This window comes from Pinus tabuliformis, chromosome 3_2 (genome assembly GCF_031772625.1).
Source record: "Pinus tabuliformis cultivar Carrire ecotype Pingquan chromosome 3_2, CPIR1, whole genome shotgun sequence".
Lineage (NCBI taxonomy): Eukaryota > Viridiplantae > Streptophyta > Pinopsida > Pinales > Pinaceae > Pinus > Pinus tabuliformis.
Genome location: NC_142302.1, coordinates 708,270,300 through 708,292,813, shown reverse-complemented (window position 1 = coordinate 708,292,813; position 22,514 = coordinate 708,270,300). Strand labels below are relative to the sequence as shown.

The 22,514-nt window shown below is 35.2% G+C and overlaps 1 protein-coding gene across 1 annotated transcript; it reads right to left on the bottom strand.

The window, feature by feature from the left end:
- Positions 1-20,248: 20,248 nt before the first annotated feature.
- Positions 20,249-22,305, bottom strand: LOC149182613 (uncharacterized). Its single transcript, XM_089414612.1, has 2 exons — positions 21,164-22,305; positions 20,249-21,026 (listed from the first exon to the last, which is right to left on the bottom strand). The coding sequence occupies exons 1-2, from the start codon at positions 22,303-22,305 to the stop codon at positions 20,249-20,251; spliced, it is 1,920 nt and encodes a 639-aa protein (XP_089270738.1).
- Positions 22,306-22,514: the final 209 nt, after the last annotated feature.

Genomic DNA, 22,514 nt, shown 5'->3' with positions numbered 1-22,514 from the left:
GGACAGAGGCAGCAGAGCCTGACATACAACAGCGCATTCCAGGGGCACTCATGACAAAGGGCGCAGTTATGGACAGAGGCGCAGAGACAGGTATGTCAGAGGCAGCGCAGAGAGCAGATGTGGCCAGCAGGAGTTACAACTAATTTTGGGAATGGGGACCTGTGCTCTGATACCATGTCAGGCCAGGGTAACTCCAGTTATTGATGAACGCAAGACAGAATTAATTATTTCACATTAGATAACTATTATTTATATACACAAGAAACGGATCAGTTCATCTTCTAGATGACTGTCCGGCTTCACCTCATCCGTTTCGGATTAGGTGTCAACAGATTCCTCCACCATATCTCATCATCTCGGAGTTACAAGCAGCCAAGCCCACTGAGTTCATTGGCAGCTAAGCCAGTGATAGTTGAAGACAAGATGATATTGATTTTGGGAGCCAAGCCTTCATAATTTTAAGGAAGTTGTTGGTAGCTTCAATGTTATAATAAGAAGGCCCTGAGCCTCATTAGGATTCACCAAGAAGCAATTTTGAGCTTAAGATATTGTCACTGTTATTCTCATGTTATTTTTGACATTTTGGTGATAATGAAAAGGGTTTCTTTTATCCAACACTGATTTGAATCAGGGCTGAAGCTCTTGGGTTAAGGCCCAACCCTAGTAGCAGAGGTTCCTCTTCGTTTTTTATATGTATGCTTAGATTACATTCATAGTTAGTTGTTGAAGTTATTTCTGCTTTATTTCATTTACAAGTACTTGAATGATTGTTTAGTTTTTCTTCCAATAATTGAAAAGGTAGATTAGTGGTACAATAGTGAAAGTGAATACTTCATAGAATCTTGTGATAGTGGGATCTTCCTCATATCCCTCACGGGATCATGGTTTGAGGGCCCCACTCTCACAGCCCAAAAAACATATTTGTCACTTTAGACCATTGCATGACTAGGGTTCTTGATTGAGTAGATTACTATTTATAATTCTTTAGAAGTACCTACAGTTGTCATTTTTATTTCTTGAATTGGTTGTAGTCTACAAAGCATTGTATTTCATAGATTCCGCCATTAGCCATCAATAAATCTGTTTTTCCTAAATTCAATTCATCTTTTCCATATTTAAATGAAGTTATGCATAAATGATGGAAATAATGTGTGTTTTTGCAGGAGTTTCTGATCTGTAGGGAGAACTCATTTCACTAGCCTCATCCAAGTCTTCTTCACCCATACTTCCAAGGTCTACCAACCCCTAATCCAAATTTCTGTTTTGTAGCAAAATGGACATCTCCATTGAGAAAATCCAACCATCTTGAAGAGTTGGGCCGAGCCTTGGGTAGCGACACCTCCTTTATGGCTTATCCCACCATAAGACACCTTTCCCACCCTTTATTCCACCTCTCCTACCTTCCTATAGCTTTAAGCCTGTTTCCTATAGTAAACCACGACTTCCTGTAGTACTACATGAAACCTTGTAGCAGTCTGTTTTAAGCCTGAATTAAGAAGAAATGATCATTTGATCTTAGGTTAGGCCTCCACTTTGCTTCCATACCCTCAGTACCATTTCTCCCCATTCCTTTCTCCCCTGCAAAAGATCAAATTGGTTCACTTAGCATTTACATTTATAAAATTGAAAATAAAAAAGACTCTTTTATGCAATTTCTAGTTAGTATATGCATACAACAATGATAGTAGTTTTAGGATAATTTCCATGCTTACTTAGTCTAAATAACTAGATGTTAGAATGCAAGGTTAAATTAGGTCTCTTTTGCAAGTAATATGTGTAAATGCTTAGCTAGATAATTTCATGTCACTTCATAGCACTTTCCAATTCAACATTTTCATTTCCTAGAGTAGGAAACATTTCATTTCTGCATTAAAGATAGTTTTCCATTTTTTGTTAGTAGTCAAACTCATTCTAGTCAATAGAAGGTTGGCTCGATAAACCCTAGTGGTATATCACCCCAGTTGAAAAGTGACAAGAGTAGACCATTGCATCTATAGTGTATACGTCACTATCACCTCCAAGTTTGTACGAACCTCGGGTTGATGAAGTAAAGTTGGTATCCCTAGGCATTGCAACATCCTTGCTACAATACTGGAGCTCATCAAAAGCCATTGGTGGAGCATGAAAGAGATGTGTGGAAGCAACATGAGGATTGGCCATCAAAGTGGATATGTGATGAGGTGTTTCCATCAATTCCAAAGGGGGATATTGGTGGATAGTTTCCATTGTATGGATGGCTAGTAGCTACAAGTGTGTTTGCATTGATGTCAACAACCATGCTGGGAGATGTGTCGGGAATTTGGCATTGTCTGAAAGTTGGCAAGAGTGTTGGATTTGATGTTCCCTAGCCTAGATATGATTTTAGTTGGGCTAGTTTGTTGTGCTTGATGTGTCAAGCTCACGGGGAGTCTTATTATGTAGTCTCTGGTACATAATCACCATAGTATCAGGGTTATTGAAGAATCCGTAAAATGATGACTATGGTGGTTGGGTGTCCGAGACTTTGGAGGAGATTTTTCCTCAATAGATAAGCTTAGATACTCTTGGAGATGGCACAGTTGGCTATTTCTCTAAAAATCTCTCTAATGATATGTGGAACCTTTCAAAATTCCTCTGAAGAGCAAGTTCTAGGCAGAAGAAAAAGAGCCAAGGTGGAAATAATGGCAGAGAGTTTGTATCCATTTCTCAGGTAGTAAATGGGCTCAAAGACTACATCATAACCTCTCCACTGTAAAGTGATTTGAAAGAGCTTTCTAATGATAATATCCTCTTGGATCAAAAGTTATGGACTGCCAAAGTTAGGATCTTGAAGTCCTAAGCAGGACGAAGTATCAGATCAAGCCAACATATCGGGACCTTGGAATTTCATAACCTCAATGAAATTCATTTTTAAGAAAGTCTCAATACAATACCAGGGAAGAAAAGCCAAAAATTGGAACCCCAAACTTCGAGAGGTCATACCTCGAAGGAGCCAAATTTGGAGCAGATAGAATATCAGGGAGTAGGAAGACCATTGGAACCTTGGGACTGCAGAACATCGGGACCCAATTTTGGAAGATCAGAAGTATATCGAGATTTCAGAACCTTGGAGTTTCGTAGGTCCTTATAATTTGAATTCTTTAGAAGCTTCGACGTTGCGAGGTGCATGGAATTAACGAAGAAATTCATTGAAAAACGAAAGGATTGAGGGACCCTTTTCTCTCTCCTCAGACATGACATACGACGACAATTTTTTGGCCCTTAGGAGCTAATAATGGCAAACGATGTCAGTATGACATGGTTGTATGAAGGACATGTCACAACTAAATTCAGAAAATTGGGTGGCCTAATGGGGAAAATCCAGGTGACACGTGTTACCACTGTGGAGGTGCCACATGGAGATGATGATGAAAGCATGATGTCATCTGGCAGGTCATAATTTTAGAGGTCAACGTTTTCATAACTCCCTCATAACTGCATTTGAAGAAAAGTTCTAAAACTAGGGAGCTCTGATGTGTTGGAACCTGGTCATGGATTTCAAAGAACCGAAGGGGCGGAGCAAGTATAACACCAAAGTGCTATGAAGTATTTCAGAGGTCAGAATTTAGGAACTCCTCCAGAATTGAAATATGAACAAAGTCCCGATACATGGAGCTTTGATGTGGTAGCGCTTCGTCGAGGAGACTAAAGGGAAAAGAGAAGTCAACAAAGGAAGATAGGCCCCAATATGATTTGAAGGCATTAGCACCTTAGCACTAAGTTGTTGGTCACAACTCCTGGTTCCATGGTGTAAAACGAGAAGGAGCTAAGCAAAAGGGTCTAAAGGTAGAATCTGAATCTCACAATTTCGTAAGATCTTTTTAATAAGAAGTTATGAAATGAAAAAGTTCTGATATTTTTTTACAGAGGTATATGAAGGCATACAAGAATGAATGGGTCGGTATCTAAGTAAATGCATGTAAAAGGTTGGTGTTGCGAGAGTAATGACGACTGTAGAAATTGCTGGGTCAAGACAGAGAGGACCATGATTTGTAGAGGTAGCATTTGACTATAGAACGACCATACTTGAGATTTATTACATGTTAATGAAGAATTAAATGTAAAATATGGCTAAGTGTAGAAGTTTTTATCACAGTATAAGAGAGCCATGCTAGAAGTACACCCTGATCTCTGTGAGAAATTAAGAAGGATGGAAATCCAAGTTATGTGTGCAGAAAGAATTCATGATTGGTCTCCTTGGGTGTGTAGGCTGGCTAGGATTTAATTCTCATTATGAAGAATGATCAGGTGCCCATCCTCATGTTTAATATAGTGATACTAACCAGGAAAATTGGTGCAATAATAAGATGGAGAAGCCATGCAGAGGTACACTCTGGAAGTGTGGAAAAAAGCAGCAAAGGTAGCATCAAGAAGGGTGTGGCATAGGAACAAAAACTAGGAGCTAAGATGAGAAAATTGGGGGAATACAACATTATTAAGTGTGTTGTAAGGAGAGATCTCTATAAGTGTGTGCACTGCTACGTGAGGTAAAGCGATCTTGTTCTGTAGAGAAGAGGCTGAGAGTGCCTATGCAGAGAAAAGAGACCTTGAGACAGAGTGTTATTGTGTGAGAAAATTTTGAAGGCTCCTGTATGTAGGAAGAAGGCTGAGTGAGCATGTGCTGTGTGAGAGGAAAAGAGAGCCTATGGATAGAAGGGGCCAAGTATTGAAGGCATGTTATTGAGAGAAGAAGGTCGAGAAATGAGTATGTCGTTGAAGAGAAGAGGGGCGAGAACAATAGGACATTGTGTGGGATGTGATGAATGAATGTTGTTGAGCACAAAAATTGACTGCAATAAAGTGAGTAGAGGAAAGAGAACAAAGATGATATTAGGTAGAGTGTCTATCAATTACAATGAACATTGAGTTCCTATTTGAGTGTGGGTTGGAGCATGCATATAGGAAGTTGGTTCTTTCGTCTCTAGTGGGTGCTTGATAAGGCTTGGGGGTTGGTGCCTCTTGCAAGTTGGTGCTTGCAAAATATCCAAGGAGATACAAGTTGGTTATTGCAAAAGATTCGTGAATTTGGTGCTTCACATGGTGTTTCTGGTAAGCTAGACAGGTGTCTACAAAGAGAGGGAGTTAGTGCTTCCTGCTAGTGGGTGCTAGCAAACAAACAAAGGGAGATGTTGCCTCCTGTGAGCTATGGCTCAAAAATAGAATGATGTAATATATTATGTGATCTTATTATTACATCAATAACAACAACAAGCTTTGGTGATTTTTTCCCAAAAGGGTTTCCATATAAAACCTCTATGTCTCATGTGTATGTTGCTCATGGTGTATGCTTGTATGTTGATTTTACATTGCTGCCACATTTATGTTGCCGTTGGATGGTTGCAAAGTTTGAATTAAAATTAAATTGACATAAAATAATTATAAATTAGACTTAATATTGATTCATCCCCCTCTCAACATTAACATTGTTCCCAACACTTGTAATATCTTAGTCAGAATCATGATCATGAGCATGCGACATGCCTGCTTCGTATAAACACTTTTTGTATAACTTGTTATTTCAGTTATCAATAAGGTTTTTTTCAATCCTCTCTGTAACAAGTCACTCTCTATCAAGAGTTCAATAAGACTCATTATCATACAAAACAAAACATGATGTATTTCCACTATATGCTTGCTCCTAACCTCATACATCATGGGGCAACTTTTAATATGGAAAAATCATACACACAATTGTACACATTAAGTGGAACTCAACACCACAAACAACATGTACAAGTGTATCATTCTCTACTGGAGACATCACGGAACCAAAAAAATTAAAAGGTTCTCTAAGGTCCATTTAAAAAATTAATCGTCATAGGCGTGCCAAAGACAAGTTTTACCATACCCTTGCAGTTGTTTCCTTGATAGATGTGATGGTTCACTAAAGTGCCACAGTCAACATTCTGGGACCACATTGCATGAATTGGATTGATTCTCTCTTACATCATAGGGTCAGATAGCCATCTCTAAAGCTTCATCATTCTTAATTGGGAGATATTCAACCCCCAAGGAATCCTCTTGTCCTTCCCCCAAATCTGTATCCCATTAATGAGCCAAGGGGAGGTAGAAGTTGATTCAAAAATATATAAATGGAGGGAGTTGGAGAGCCAAAGGGACAAAGAAGTTTATGGACTATCATGCTACAAAAAATTCCCTAAGAAATTAAGCATCACATTGCAAAGGAATGATTCAACATTGTAGTGTTTCTTCACATACTTCTTTGAGAGAGAGCAAGAGTGAGAGAGAGAGAGAGAAAGAGAAGCTTTCAAAGGATTGGAGAGATAAAATCCTTGTTGAGAGTTGAGGAACACCATTTCCCTCATTTTTTCTCTTCAAGTGTCTTCAACAATCATTGTATCTCTACCACTAACAATTAATAAACAAGATTTTTCTTCATACTCTTTGTTTACTTTATTTTTCATTATTTCTTGTGCTTTTGTTCATTTTTTAGTTTAGTTCTTATGTGTTATTTTTCACTAATCACAATGCATTGTTTGGCTCATGTTTAACCCCTAACATATTTTGTTTAGTGTGACTCTTTATAGGTAGCAACCACCTAGAAAGAAAAAAGAATTGAGACACATTTGTAACCAAATCTGAGACACATTTGTAACCAAATCTAACACACAAATGATAGTAGTTTCCAAATAACATAAGTCGAGATTTAGATTAGTTAAATTTTATCAAATGTTCTCATTCATAAATGACAAAGTAAAATGGATATTGAATCAAAAATGTTTTCATGACTCTCCACAATTTTACTAGAGAATAATATTAAGTTTACCCATTTAAGTGAAAACGTGATTTCTCCACTACTTTAAAAAATTACTTAAATAAGCAAAACCAATAATAAGACCAGAGAATTTGGGATAAAAAACGATGGTAGTGGTATTTGAACCTGGACTATATGGGTTGGTATTATCAAAACCATAGTGAGGAGATATTTTCCTTATTAGCCTCTTTTTTTTACCCAAGTGTCATTGGAAGTTGTCAAAGTGTCAAGAATTTAATCACATTAACCTTAACTTTCCAACATGGTTTTCAAGACGGACTTTTAACCTACTCATTCTATAAATATAAGGGAGAAATGTAGGTATTGAAAACAATCAATTGTATTAAATAGTAAAAGATTAATTGTAATTACTTTGGATTCTTAAAGCTACTCTGTATTCAATTATGAGTTACAAGCAACAACCAGGTGATGCAGATGTAACAAATAGCATTAAGCCTCTTGACCATAAATGATAATAGAAGTTATAAAAGAGTTGATAAAATCAGATTGATGATGATGGTTTCACTATGGATATGGGTACATTTTTTTTTTTTAATCAATGTGATTTCAATGCTGATACTTAATACTTAATAGAGAATAATTTTGAAGAAAATGTATTTGCTTATAAAATCTGAACTTTGCAAAATTTAGTTATACTTTAGCCATAACATATTTAGAATGAATATAATACAATCAATTTCTTAACCAATAATAAATAAATAAATAACTAAAACAAAAACAAAAACAAAAACAAAACAAAATAAAACCAAAACAAAATAAAAAAACTTATTATAGATGGACCTCTCTCATGGATAGTGCTAATATATGGAACATACAAATTAATTTTGATTAATTATAATAATAAATTTAATGATTCTTACATAAAAATGAATACAAGTGTATATAATTTTCCTATGACATAGATCTATTTTGTAATTAAATAATTTAAATCAATAAAAATCATATTATTTAGACCAGCAAGAGTGTTACCCATAAAATATTCAATTCATTATGGGCGTTCTTGAAATGTTTAACCTGCCAACATATATAGTCGTAGAATTATATATGAAGTAATTAGAAGCCGTGTATTTAAACATAATCAAATAATCAAGTATTATCAAGTATTTTTTTTGAATTGATGATAAATGATAAGATTTACTGTAAATTTAAATCTTGGGTTGTTGATCTTTTTGAATGATGTGCTCAAAATTTTAGTCTTACATTATTTTGTTAATCACTTTGTTTCACTAGTTGACTCACTTCTGATGGCATGAATACACTTTTCTATACAACCTCATTACCTAGGTGTGATATACATATTCTGTGTGCTTACTCACTGGATAAGAAAAGTAAAATGGTTTTTAGAATATAAAATTTACAAGACAATTGAATAAATTTAATTGTTTCTGGACACAATCAAGCTCCAATAAAATGCTACTACAAATGTACTTTTGTGATTTCTTATTGCATTAGAAAAACCGTGAATAATGCCTAGAAATTAATGTATCCATATTTTCATTTTTATATTACTCAATCATAGAAATCAATATGATCAATTACATCGTTTCAATGTATATTTAATTAATGTGTAATATCATATAAACTTTTTAATTAATGTATAATATCATATAAACTTATAAATAAATGATGCAACCATCATTACTTAAATTCTCTTAAATAATACAATTTTAACTTTTCATCAAATAATAGACTCATTTATAACTACCCAGATGGAGTAATAGGGAGGGGCTAGGTGGGCGACACACAGTCGCTGCCCACCAAGGACATTTATTAGTAGATGTGGAAAAACACATCCATGGATTTAATGGTCATTCAACACATCATTTAACAAGATTTAGAGATCAAAATTGTAAGTGGGTTTTAATGGAACTACAATGGATTATGATGTATAATGTGAAAAATGGAAGCCTACATTCGAGTGAAATGAAGTTAATGCAAGAATTGGATTTCCTATGTATTACACATAACTAGAATTGGGGTAGGTCAAGCTTATGTACCAATGGAATTATGCATGATACTAAGGTTTTATCAGGGTACAACAAACCTACATGGGTAGTTATGGCACCTCAAAGTTATAGGCTCTTGTCTGCACTGGACATGATGGAATAGAGGTAGGTTTCAACACAAACCTTTTTGAATAGTGCCTATGTCGAATATTTACTAATGTTTCCCTTTAAATGGTGCTCATTTTTGTATTTTCTTGTTGTGTTTTATATTTTTTACTTGCCCTCCCCCATGGTCAAGTCCTCTACACCTACAACAACCCATCCCTCTCGCTCTTGCTACTCCACTTGCTAGGCTTCTCCTTGATGGTTCATTCATCTTAGGGAGGCTTAGTGTCACTATGGACACCCTTGGAACCCTACCCATCGTGCACTCAAATTCTCCAATGCTTCTTGTTTTGTTAGACATCCCATCACTTAACAACCTACATTTTGCAGTGCATTCTATCAAGGTTTTTGGTTTATCAATCAACATGCCAATACAAAGATCTTGAGCACATCAAGGAATTGTTTATTATAGATAGATGGAGAGCTATTGAGCTTAGCAAAGAGTTGAGACCTCAACTAACTACTACAAGGTTGACATGCCATTGCAAGCATAGGAGGAAATAAACACTATTGAAAAGGAAATCACATGAGAGAGAGGTTGTCTCTTAGACATAGAAAAAGCTAAGGAAATTTTTAATTAGATCTGTTAGGGTCCTATAATAATAGGATTCATAATTTTGAATTGGCTATGGTTAGTCTTGTAATATTGTACATACTTTTTCTTTCTCCAAAATGTTTTCCATATTAAAAATTAAAAAATGTAAAGAGGGTATGTCCTAAAAGAATAATCAAAGGACAAAAAGAAAGAAAAAGGATATAAAAAAAAGTGAAAAATATGAACCCCAAAAAGAGATAAAATACATCATGAAAGTGTGCAAATTCAAATGCCACTACTTTTTACTTTACTTTGCAAAATAACATTGTGTGCAGCTTGTCAAAAATGCCACAATCCATTATGGTCAAATAGTTTAATCTTGACTAAATCATGCTTTAAATTTCATGTTGATAGATAGAGAATAAAGATCTAGCCAAACTATTTAAACGTGGCAGATTAGTAGTTAGGTAGAGAATAATAATGAGCTCGTTAGTTTAATCTGAGCCATTTGAAGTTATAAGGTTAGAATTAGATAGTTTAATTATCAAAAGAAAAAGGAAGGGTCAACAAGCTCAAATGCACCCATTGAATGAAGAGAAAATGCTAGGGTAAATAAAGGGTAGGTAAAAGAAGTTTTGCAAGTGCACAAGGTTGCTAAGTCAAAAAGCACATTCGTTATGCTTAATCTGATGTTTCATGTGTAGGAGGAATTGTGAAAGAGAAAGGACATTCACTAAAATCTTATTTACTAATTTCCCCTCATTTCACTAGACCCCCAAATACTTATTTGCTAATTTTCCCTCATTTCACTAGACCCCCACATACTTATTTTCTAATTTCCCCTCATTACTTATAAATACCCTTTCCCCTCATTTTAACCTTTTACCCCTTAGTTTCGCACATTTATCTAGATATTACCCTTCAAAAAATCATTCCCCCTTCCCAAAACCCCTTTCCCTAGTGTGAAACCCATTCCCATTACAAATATTACATTCCCCCCTTATTAATTTCCCTTTTCCCCTTAAAAACCCACACAAACCCTTTATCCTAAGTTTTTCCTAAAGTCCCGCTTTGTAAATCCCCACGTTATAATTTCCTGACACCCTTTTTAACCCACCAACCCTTGGTGCAGTTAAAAAACCTTGCCACATAACCCATGGTCCCCACATTTATTAACCATTTTCTTATATTAAAAATCCCGACTTTATTTCGTTAATTAATTACAAATCATTGTAATTAAACCTCGGGCCCCGCCAACCACTTTCCTGAATTCGTCTGTTCAACTTCATTGCGCAATATCCCTCCGATCTCCCACCCCCAGATCCAATGGTGCATAGCCATATTGTGCGGATTCATCGTCCGATACTTAACAACTCAAGAGCACGCGACATTCACGGTTTTGGTCGAGTACTGTTCTGCTACGTGCCAACACCAGGTTATATCGCGAGCTCGTGAAAAATACCGTCTGCCATCCAAAAGTGGTGCAATATCACAGAAAACCACCTCCCCACCTAAAACCAAAACTTCCCATTGTTCATTCAATAATACTCGCGCCAAAATCTAACCGTTATGGGTTAAAAGGCTATAAAAGCCCTAATTTGTTCTTTTCGCTTGTTTTCACTGTAAACCTCTGCTAAACTAATTCTGATACCTTGAGCCTCTGAGTGACCAATTTAGCCACCTTTTTCCACCTAAAGACGCTGCAGACACAAAATTGAAGCAACAAATAGCCAGTTGAAGCCTCAGTTCCTTCTACAGCTACCACAAAAACCCGTTTGCACACCAAACCATTAAATTCAAGGTATTCTTGAAAGAACCAGAACAACCCTGTAAATTTGAATTATAAACAATAATTCTCAAAGGTTAATTGATTAAATTAATTAAAAAACTTTCCTAAACTGAAGAGAAACCTACTGTGCACCCAAACCCCTTTTTTACAGACTGTTATTACCCTCCCCACTATTCCAGAGCTCCTAACCTCACTCCTAAAGCCATAGAAAGACTAATTCAGTTGAATTAACCCAATTATGGCTTCCCAAACCTCTTTGGATGTAAGACCTCTGCAAACCCCTCACCTGGACATTGACCACCTTCCATTAGCCGACAAAAAATTTCAAATCAAGGACACTGCTTCCCCTGCCTACCTACTGAAACTCCATTGCTGGAGTAAAGACAAGTTTTTGAACCAGAATGATGACATTCACCTATGGGAGTCCAATTTTCCCAAGTACTTGTTCCCAGAAGTACACCCATTCCCAGAAATCATCCACTTCTGCCAAGCTTGCTATATTCCCAGTCAAAGAGCCATAGTCACCCCTGACCAACAAGTTTTATTCACCATTACTGCAAAATCAATTAATCAAATGCTGCAAATCCAGCCAGGCCCCAATGAGACCCCACTCTCCATTGAAGGCTTACTTGAACTCTACATCAAGCTAGACCTTCCCAAGAAGGCTCAGATTTTTCAAACCTTCATCATAGAGGAGTCTCATACTCCAACAGATAGTCCTCCATATGCTGCCACCATTTTTTCTAAGAGAGGCAGACAAATTATAACCATGCTCTCTTGCATTCTAGGGTACACCACAGATGAACATGTGGATGAGGTTGTCCTTGCTTTCCTTTCTATCTTTTGCCCAGGAAAGCCTCCTGCTATAATTTACAACTATGCTTAGTTCATAGCAAATAGAATCCATGAACATTTCATCAGACTACCAAATGAGAGAGTCTTCAAATATTCATCAGTGTTATTTCATATGTTCTTGTACTTTCAGTCAGACAAATTTCCAGTCAACATTCAGAAGTTAGACACCAAAGGCAATCCAAGATCTGTCATCTATTGGACACCATTGATCCAAAAATACTCCACTATTTTTTCCTATAAAGACTTCATTGATTCATTTGTCCATCCAGTAATGAACATGCTAACCAGTAGCTATCAGCCCATGATCAATCAGGAGATTAAGAGAGTTTTACAATTGGCAAAGAATAATAGAGTGGGAGATTGGTATCTATACCAGGACCACACATAAATTAGAATATATGGATGCCAACTAGCTCCCTACAAGTTGACCAAATACCTCCCCATGAGGATATTTGCATTAGAGTACTTTAGGCAAATCATAAACCTTGATGAAGTTAATTTTCTGTCAGCTAGGAAGAAGACCCAATTTAAAATGAAAAATCAATTGGGCCCCTTTATTTGTAATAATAGGGAAGCTGGACCAGAGGTAGATAAAATTTTGTAGTAGATGAATTTCAAGAATAGTTTTATGTGGAAATATGACCTTCATGGAATCATAAATAAATTAAGGCTCAAAGTCAAATTGGGTCTGTTCATACATCATCCCAGGCCAGACATTGAGAGATTTGCCAACCAGTCAGAATGGTTGGAAAACACTTTGATAGATATGGAGAATATTGTAGTAGATGTGGAGAATACATTAATAGATGTGGAAAAGCAGATTGATACTAGTTCCTTTTTGCAGGTTCCAACCCTAGAAGAACAGATGAATATTCCTCCTATTTTGCAGACTCCAGCAAATGAAGACAGAAATGTGAAAAGAACTAGGGAAGAAGGTTCTAGCTCAACAATGGACACTACAGATGAAAGATTTGAGATCAGTTACAGGAAGAGGCCCAAGCTTAATCCTGTTACTGAAAAAGAAGACACCATTGACACAGTGGAAATCACTGACATTGAAACAATGGTGGGAAGGAGTAAAGGCCCAACAACTTTAGAAGGAACACACAAGCCTTCTACTTCAAACACTCAATTTATTGAGAAACAGCTCAGAATTGAAGTCTCTTCATCCACCAGGCCTGTGGATAAAGAGAAGTACAAAGAAATTAAGTTGAGGAATGAGGCATTGAAGGTTGAGACTTGTGCCTAGTACTTCAAGAAACACATGCCAATCAAAATAGGGTAATGTCATCCTTTGACATTAAGACTGGGAAGATGAAAATGACATTCATGCAACCTACAGTCCAACAGCCCAAATCATCAATTGACTACAAGAAAATTGAATTTGAATATTTGGCTAGGGATGTTCACCCCATAGACCAAATTGAGTTCCACATGCAGGCAGACGAGATGATTTATTCCCCCATGAAAAATAAAGCAATGATTGTGCACAAACTCCAAAGCTCACTTGATAATATTACAACACAATACAAGTTGGAAAAGGCATCCTCATAGGCCAAGGATAACAAAATCAAGTCACTAGAAGACTTGGTGGTTGAGCTTGGATATAGTCCCAATGATGTCAAAGCTATAAAGAAATTAATAAAAAAGAAGAATGAGGATATTGATGCTCTGAAAAAATAATTGAAGCCGCCTCGTTCAGAGCACCCACAGACCAAGGAGGTCCTTGAGAGCCAAACCCAATAGGAGGAAATGATGGACCTTGTTCTACAACTTAATGATCAATTGAAAGAAATGGAGAAGGAGTTGGACAACTTAATACAGTTGAAATAGACTAGCCTTGAGATAGCCACTGCCACTTCCATTCCCATAGTGACTACAACAGTTCTATCAACCTTGGCTGCTTCATTGGCCCCCACAACTCCACTGGCTACAACACTTCCAGTTGCAACAACATCTACATCAACAACATGTTCAACAACAACAGCAACTCAACCAAGTGAAGAAGCAAGCAAATTGGTCAAAGCAATGGAGGACATGTCCATTCAGACCTCTGAGATAAATAGATTCAAAGAACAATTAAGGACTCTAGAGGATGAGAAGAAAATAGGTCAGATTATGCACAAAGATGAAATTCAAAAGTCAACCAGGATGAATGAGAGGATAAAGAGCTTGGAGAAAGAATTAACACTAAAGGAGCCACTTTTCCAAGATAAAGAACTGCTATGGGCCAATATCATTGACTTTTTCAATGATATTTGGCCATCTATACAAGTCATATTTGAACAAAATGATTTAGTCAAAGAGGCTACAGAACAAATTCAACGAGTTAAGGCTGAACTTAGAGACATGCTAGAAGAATCCACAAGAATAATCAAGTTCCTTAACTCTAAAAACAAATATGAATTGCAGGAGCTAGACATAGCTGACAGGACTAGAACTATATTAGAGGTGAAGAAAGTGCTCACCAAAAGGAACTTAATGATGAACCTTGAGGACAAATGCCAAACCATGCAGCTAGCTATAGACAGGTTCATGGTCAAGTTTGATGCTTTAAGGCAAAAAGGTCTGCCAAATCCCTTGGTGATAAATGATAAATTAATGCCACAAGAAGACTACAATAGGAGAATCAGAGAAGTGGCAAGAGATCAGACAAATAATTCATCTATGAAGGGGATGCCTACAGGAAAGGTTCTGTACCAAACATTTGAGAACCTATTTTACCTCCAACATGAGGTAAAACACCTTTTTGTGAACAAGCCAACCTTTGCTAAGTACACAGAAGTAGATGAAATCTATAGGAAAATGGTAAATATCAAATTACCAGATGCAGAGACATGGGAAAAGTTAAATGACTTACTGTAAAAATGCAAAGTAAAAGTAAAAACAGAGCAGTAAAAGAAAAGCAACAGGTCAGCTAGATAAAAGAGTATCAGATGAAAGAGTATTAATTGAAAAGCCAAAGTAAAAAGAACAGTCAACATCAAAGACCAACATCAAAGGAGAATAAACAACAAAAGATCAAAGCATAAAGACAACACAACCAAAAAAAACATGGACAACTTACATCAGTTGAATATTTGTCTCTATCTTCTTGCATGAAGATATTTCTTTCTCCTAGAATAATTCCCAAGACAGTTTGGGATATTTTGTAAACTATTTTTGTATAAATATTTCATAATTTGAAGTATAGAGTGTGGATTGCTAGACATTTATATAGTTGTATTAATCTGAAACCTAAGGGTTCACTGTACAATTTTTTCAAGTTAGCAGACTGCGCTGAGTAATAAAGAGATTGCATTACAGAATTCATGTGTTGAGCTACTTTAGTGAAGTATTTTCTTTTGTCAAATTGTTATTTTCTTATGTATTTCACAAAATTGCATGTTATCTAAATTGAATGAATTAACTGGAATTATATTACAGAATTTGTTTAAGTGCACTTTGTCTTGAAAAATTAATCATTTTAATGTTTTATTCTGATACCCGGACCTGTGAACCCTTAATTGCTCTCCCATCTCGATTGACCTCTTTCACTTCCTTCATTATTCGGTTTAAGGAACCCTTAGTTTCTCCTTGGATCCGATTGAAAACCACTTCACCATCCAACCATTAAGATCTGAATTTACTCAGCTACCTTGTCCTGTAAACACTATCTTTAGACCTTGATCCAGTCCTATTGTCTTGACACTTCACCCCATAGCCCAATGGTAAAAGGCATCCCTCTATCCATCTGAGTCAGTAATTCCACCACCAAATCTAAATCAAAACCTAAGTACAATCATAACTAGCCTAAAATCAATTAACTAAACAAAGTTAAAACATAAAGAGGGAGCCCTCTCTGAGCATTAAGAAGGCTAGATCCTAATCTCCAAAGTAGGTTTGTGGTTACCTCTATCATTTCTTTCGTAACAACTCTAGAGAAATTTTGGAGTGATAACAGGGTCCCAAATGTTGGTCACACCATAGGGATGCTCAAACAATATAAATATATACACCATAGACATATATTAGTGCCACAAGATGTGTTTGGGACATGTATTCGTTGATTGGAATGCAACCTAGGATACAATTATGTTGATGTGTGATGACCTCCAGCTCACAGTAAAGGGAATGGATCATCGCCTGCAATGACTTGGGATCGGGGATGCTCACTAGTTAGTTGCAACGAGCTGATAAAAATTGAAAAAACTGACTCCCCTAAGACAGGACGACGTCATCAATACACTCTTTCAATGCTTTTTCTTATTGCTAGTTTTTTGGTTACATATGTATACGATGTTTTATAAGGCCATAAGCCCCAGATTAGTTATTTTGTAGCTTTGTTATCTTTAAACATGCTTAATTTTTTGGACATTAAAACAATTTTGTTTAAGTAGTGGCTTCAACTTCCCTATCGATAAACTAGAGCAAACCAAGACATATTTTTGATCAAATTTAAGCAGTGAAAGTTTGCTTAAAAAAAAAGAAACAAATAAACCAAAAAACAGGTTCGTGTAACAAATGACGTTAAATGATATCCTATGTCCTAATAGTAAAATAAAGTGTAACATTACATTAAAATATTTTAAATGCTAAAAAGATTATATTTATTGATTATAAAATTATAAAATAGAATAATTTTTAAAATTTATTTATAAATAATTTTATTAATGTTTTGGGGAAAATATCATAAATAACTATAACATTTTAAAATAATTTAATTTAAAATTTATAAATAATTAAAGTAAAAAAAAAAATTAAAAAAGTTTAAATTGAAATATATATATACATGAATCAACAACTAAGCTAGTCTCTTACTTGTGTGATATATGGTTGATTCTGACCGCTACCACTACAACCCTTAGGTGTAGTTTCCCAAAGGCGGTACACATATCTATACATGGGATATTTGCTACGATTATAACTACTATATCTACTATATGTAACCACCCTACCCCAAAAATGACACACAAAATGACCTACAAGACATTTAAACAAAGGACCTCATCACTTACATAATTTTATACAACATGAATTTCCCAAATAAACTACCTTCATTTTTTTAAATATTATATTAATAATATTATTTTAATTATGTTAATTAAGAATATAAAAAATAATTATTAACGTAAAAAAAAGTTATTTATAATATTTAATTTTTTAATATTTTAAAATTTAATTAATATAAAAAATTAGTTAATTAAATTTATAATATTTTATTATATATTAATATAATTAAATAATATTTTTTTCTCCTTTCATACAAACATTTTGATGTCATAGTAACATCAAATGTAATTAGCAAAGCATTTTGCATTGGGCAAACAAGATATGGAGAAAAGAAATTCTTTGAAAATGAAAGGTAATCATGATGCAAAGGTGGAATCTATGATAAAGCAAACTTAATCTCCTCCTTCCTTTTTGCCTTAAGATTGGGCTTTAAATATTAAATTGTCTACTTACACATACCAGCCATTAGAGTACCAGGGCATGAGAATATCACTCCTTTTTTCATTAGTCTTAAAATACCCATGACGTGGCATACTAATAACGCTTTTTATGAGGATATATACTCTTACACACGTTGGGTGAGAGTGTAAGTTTTAAATGATAATTTTATTTAAAAATGTTATACTATATAAAATAATTTTTATGAAACAAATATTTAATGTAAATTTGATATCTTTGGTAAAACTGCATTTGTTATTAGAATTTGTTATAATGATGTAGAAATGTTGAGTTATTTTGATAAAAGTTTTAGGAAGATATTGTTAATAATAATGTGTTTTTTTATACCTAATAGATATATGTGCAAAGATTCTTAAATAATTTTGATGTAAGAAATAATTTTTGTAATTTTAGATGATTGATATAAATGGATGTATTATTAAAAGTGGCTTAACTGATAATATGGTTTTATTTATATAATATGTAGATGCTTTGTCGATTTTGATTAGGAGAATCTCAAGGCATGTCTTAGTTAACCCATGAAAATGCAGATAAGTAATGTGGCTTTAGAAGTCTCGAATGGTTTATGAATCTTTATCTGTGATTAAAATGTGAGTAAATAATAAAGAGATCGTTAAGTTTCCAAGAAAATAAATATATTATTATATAGATTTTTTTTAGAGCATCATAAAAAAATATTATATAAATAAGGTTAAAATAAATGTTGTATAGATTGTTTAAGATTAAAGAAAAACACATTCTAATTTATTTTTAAAGTATTTTCCATTATAATGTATGGTTATGTTTATAACAAGTAAATTTTTGAACATTTAATTGTAACACTCAAAACACAATTTGGGTGAATCATGAAAATGTGTATGCGTTATTAGAAGTGGCCTTAATGATAGTGTGATATTTTATATATAATAAGTATGTTTGCAAATTCTAAATTATTTTGATGAAGAGATATCCAATTCAAATCTTGGATGTCACATTAAAAAGTGTATAATACATGTATTATTAAAGATGACTTAATTTATAATGTCCATTTATGTATTTAATAAGTTCATGTGTAAATTTTAGGTGACGTTGATGGAAAAGATATTTAATGAAAATCTAGAATGACACATGAAAATGCATATAAATTATTGAAATCTTTATGCACAATATTCGATGCAAGTTCTAGGTGATTCATTTTCATGTATATAAATTATTAAAATCTTTATGCACAATATTCGATGCAAGTTTTAGGTGATTCATTTTTAGGTGATGTTGATGGAAAAGATATTTAGTGGAAATCAAAAGTGACCTATGAAAATGCACATAAATTATTGACATCCTTATTCACAATACTAGATGCAAGTCTTAGGTGATTCATGAAAATATTGTATGTAGTGTTAAAGTTGACCTCCACAATAATGCATTACTTCACTAATAAGTACACATACAAACCTTGGGTAACTTTGATGAAAAAGACATTCAATGATCTGAGGTGATTTTAATGGAAAAAGATAAAAGATATGATACAATAATTAAGTGTCTTGGTATTCTCTTTATAATATGTATAAGTACAAATATTATGAGAGAATGATGTAAGAGACACCTAATAAAAGTTTTAGGTGAACCATGAAAATGTGTGTTAGTTAAAAGTAGCCTCTCGGGTGATATTGATGAAAAAGATACATAATAATGTAAGTTTTGTTTGACTCATGAAAATACATATTTACTATTAAAAAAGTCTCTCATATATATATATATTTTGCAAGAATTAAGTGCCTTATGAAAATACATTAGTGCCTTTAACGACTCGTGGAAAGATATTAATGCAAGTCTAGAGTGACCTATGAAAATGCAATTGTGTTGTTAAAAGTCCCCCAATGATAATATGGTCTTTTACATCTAAAATTATAGGCGATTATAATGTAATTGATGATGAAATGCATATACATTAAAATGATCTAAATAATGACGCAATCTTCTATTTTATACATACATAAATATTTAATAATAAAATATTTCTATCAAAGTATTTTTACAACATGGTAAGCACTTTTTTATTTCAATTTCAATTTATATATAACAAATTACATGTCTAGAAAGCGTGATTAGCAAATTTTTTTTGACAACAATATATTATAATGAGTTTTAAATAGTTTGTAATCAAAGAGTTTCTTTTATGACATTGTATCTTTTTTATAAAAATAAGTATTGCAAGTAGTTTTTGTCACTTAAGTGGATGTTATGTTTTTGGAAAAATTTCAAATTGAAATATGAAGTGGAAAATTTAATTTACTAAGGGAAGGACTTGCATAAATTTTTGGTGGGTAGTAATCAATACTAAGTTTGCACATTTACACTTTTTTTTTATAACTGAAACGGGTATGTTATTTTATTTATTTGAAGGTAGATGGTTGGGCCAAAGCCTAAACAACCAAGAGTACAATTCTCCTTATCCTCTTTCTTATTCTAAGATGGATTACAATTCTGTCAAGAGAAGCAAGATTGGTATGATATCTCGTCATTAATGTTGAGTTGTCCCTTCTGAAGAGCGCACCCTTTAATGCTATGAGGTCTGCTTCACTGTTCGAATTCCTTAGAATGTGGTAGAGTTTGTAGGTGTCGAATTCAAGGAGGGTTCTCTTTAATCTGCTGAGAATTTTGTTGAGGCTTGCATTATTTCACAATTCCTCCGTATTGAGTTTTTTGATTAGTATTTATGAGTCTCCAAATGCTTGAAAGTCTTTTATGCCTCTTTCCCTTGCAATTTGGCATGCTTTGAGGAGAGTTAGAATCTCCACTTGATTGTTGGTTTTTTGCTCAATACCCGAGCAAAAGCAATCCATTCTTGAGCCATCTGGAGAGTACATAATACCCCCTGCTCCAGCAGCACCGGGGTTACCGGGGTTCCCTTTGGAAGCCCCATCAAAGAAAATCGAGGTTAGATGTTGTTGCCTCCACCAATCTTGGAAAGTGATGTCAGAATCTCTTTTTCGCCATTCAAGGTTTGCAATGGGGGGGACCAAGGGGAGCTTTCGAGGCAGAGGGGAAAGAGAATCCAACCATCTCTTTTCTTCAGGAAGGAGAGTGAGGTCTTCTTTAAAGTAAGATTGTTGGACTACTTCTAAAAGGAGGGATTTTGCTTTGGTTGCTACTTTCAAGGGAGTATAAGAGATTTCTTTGAAAATCTGTTCATTCCGGGTCAACCAAATTTGCCAACATATGTATTTGGGGATGGCGATCCAAATTCTGTTCCATAGAGATTTAGTGGGAATATTGTGGGGATATAGGTGGCTCCATGAGGCAAATAACTCTGCTACAGAATCATGGCCCGGGGGGGCAATCTGGAGTTCATGGAGAATGTAGCCCCATACTTCTATAACAAAATAGCAGTCAATAAAGAGGTGTTTAGTTGTTTCAGTATTGCTTTTGTAGAGGGCACATCTATGCGGTCCTGCGTAGCTTCTCTTGGCCAGATTTTCTCCTATTAGGACTCTGTTATGCACCAAAATCCAAAAAAAAAATTGACTTTGGGAAGACCTCCAGGATCCCATAATTTTTTCCAGACACTGGGCGAATGATTGCTAATTTTTGTTGGGTGAAGGGCACTGTAACCAATAGCTATGGTATACCTTCCTGAGTGTTCCCATCCCCATGCGTCCTTCATGCTTCGATGAACTGGTGCTGCCTCTTCAAGCAATTCAATGAGCTGGATTTGTTGCTGCAAGAGTCTAACAGGGACACCGTGGAAGTCCCAGCAACACCAATTGCCTTTGTTGTCCCACCTAGAAAGATCATAGACGCTATTGATGCCAGCGCGTTGGATCCACTCCTTAATATCTGCTACGTCTTCAGACTCAGATAGCAGAGCATGATCCATAATGCGATCGTCCCATAAAGAGGTTTTCTTTCCATTTCCGGGCACGCGATACACCTTCTCTCTGAAGAAGTGTAGACTTTTTCGGCATAAATTCCAGGTTTGGGAGTAGTTAACTGAGATGCAGGCTTGCAGATTCCATAGCGCAAGACCATCTACGTACTTTTGCAAGAGTGATTGACTGACCAGGTGCTGTGGATGACACTGCAATTTCCACAAGATTTTGCCACCAAGCACAAGGTTAACCATCGCAAGATCGCGAATCTGTAAACCGCCCTCTGTGATGTCTCTTTTGACTGTGTCCCAGTTGATCAGGTGAATTTTTTCCTGATTCCCTTTCCCCCCTTGCCATAGAAAATCCCTCAGGAGTTTAGATATTTGATCCATCACATTTTTAGGAGCAAGAAGAAAAGCAACTTGGTAAATTGGCAACGCAGACAACAGAGTTTTAATAAGAATTACTTTTCCTCCTTTTGTTAACCAGTAGCCTCCCCAAGATGAGATCTTTGTTTTGATTTTGCTGATAATGTCGCTCCACAGATCCCTTTTGTTAATTCCATTTGTAATGGGCAAACACATGTATTTGATCTTGTCCCATTTTGCATAGGCTTTAATGCCCAAGATCTGAGATACGCTCATGAGCTCTTGCTGTTCCATATTGCAGCCATAAATTTCACTCTTTATTTCACTTACCAAGGCTCCTATTACCCTGCAATAGCATTTGAGGATTGAGTCAAACGCCATTGCAATTCTGAGAGAGGCTCCTCTGAGAAGAATAGAGTCATCCGCAAACAGGGCATGGTTTAAGGGATCTATGCCATGGGAAATTCTGAGGCCAGGTAGTGACCCAACATCTCTCTCAGCAGTGAGCTTTCTGCTCAGAGATTCAGCCAACATAATGTACAGAAAAGGAGAGAGGGGGCAACCATACCTAAGGCCTCTCTAGGCATGAAAGAAGCCAGTAGGGCACCCATTAACCAGGGGGGAAATCTAGGGATTGTCAATACAAGCTTTTATAAGATTCACAAACTGGTTCGAGAACTTGAAGGAGTGTAAGACTTTGATGAGGAAGGTGTGATTAACCCTATCAAAAGCATTCACCATGT

Excerpts from the sequence above, each read along its gene's own strand:
- LOC149182613 (XM_089414612.1), bottom strand. The coding sequence starts at position 22,305 with ATGTTGGCTGAATCTCTGAGCAGAAAGCTCACTGCTGAGAGAGATGTT. Across the intron at positions 21,027-21,163 it reads GGATGGGAACACTCAGGAAG|AGTCCTAATAGGAGAAAATC; the intron begins GTATACCATAGC and ends GGTGCATAACAG.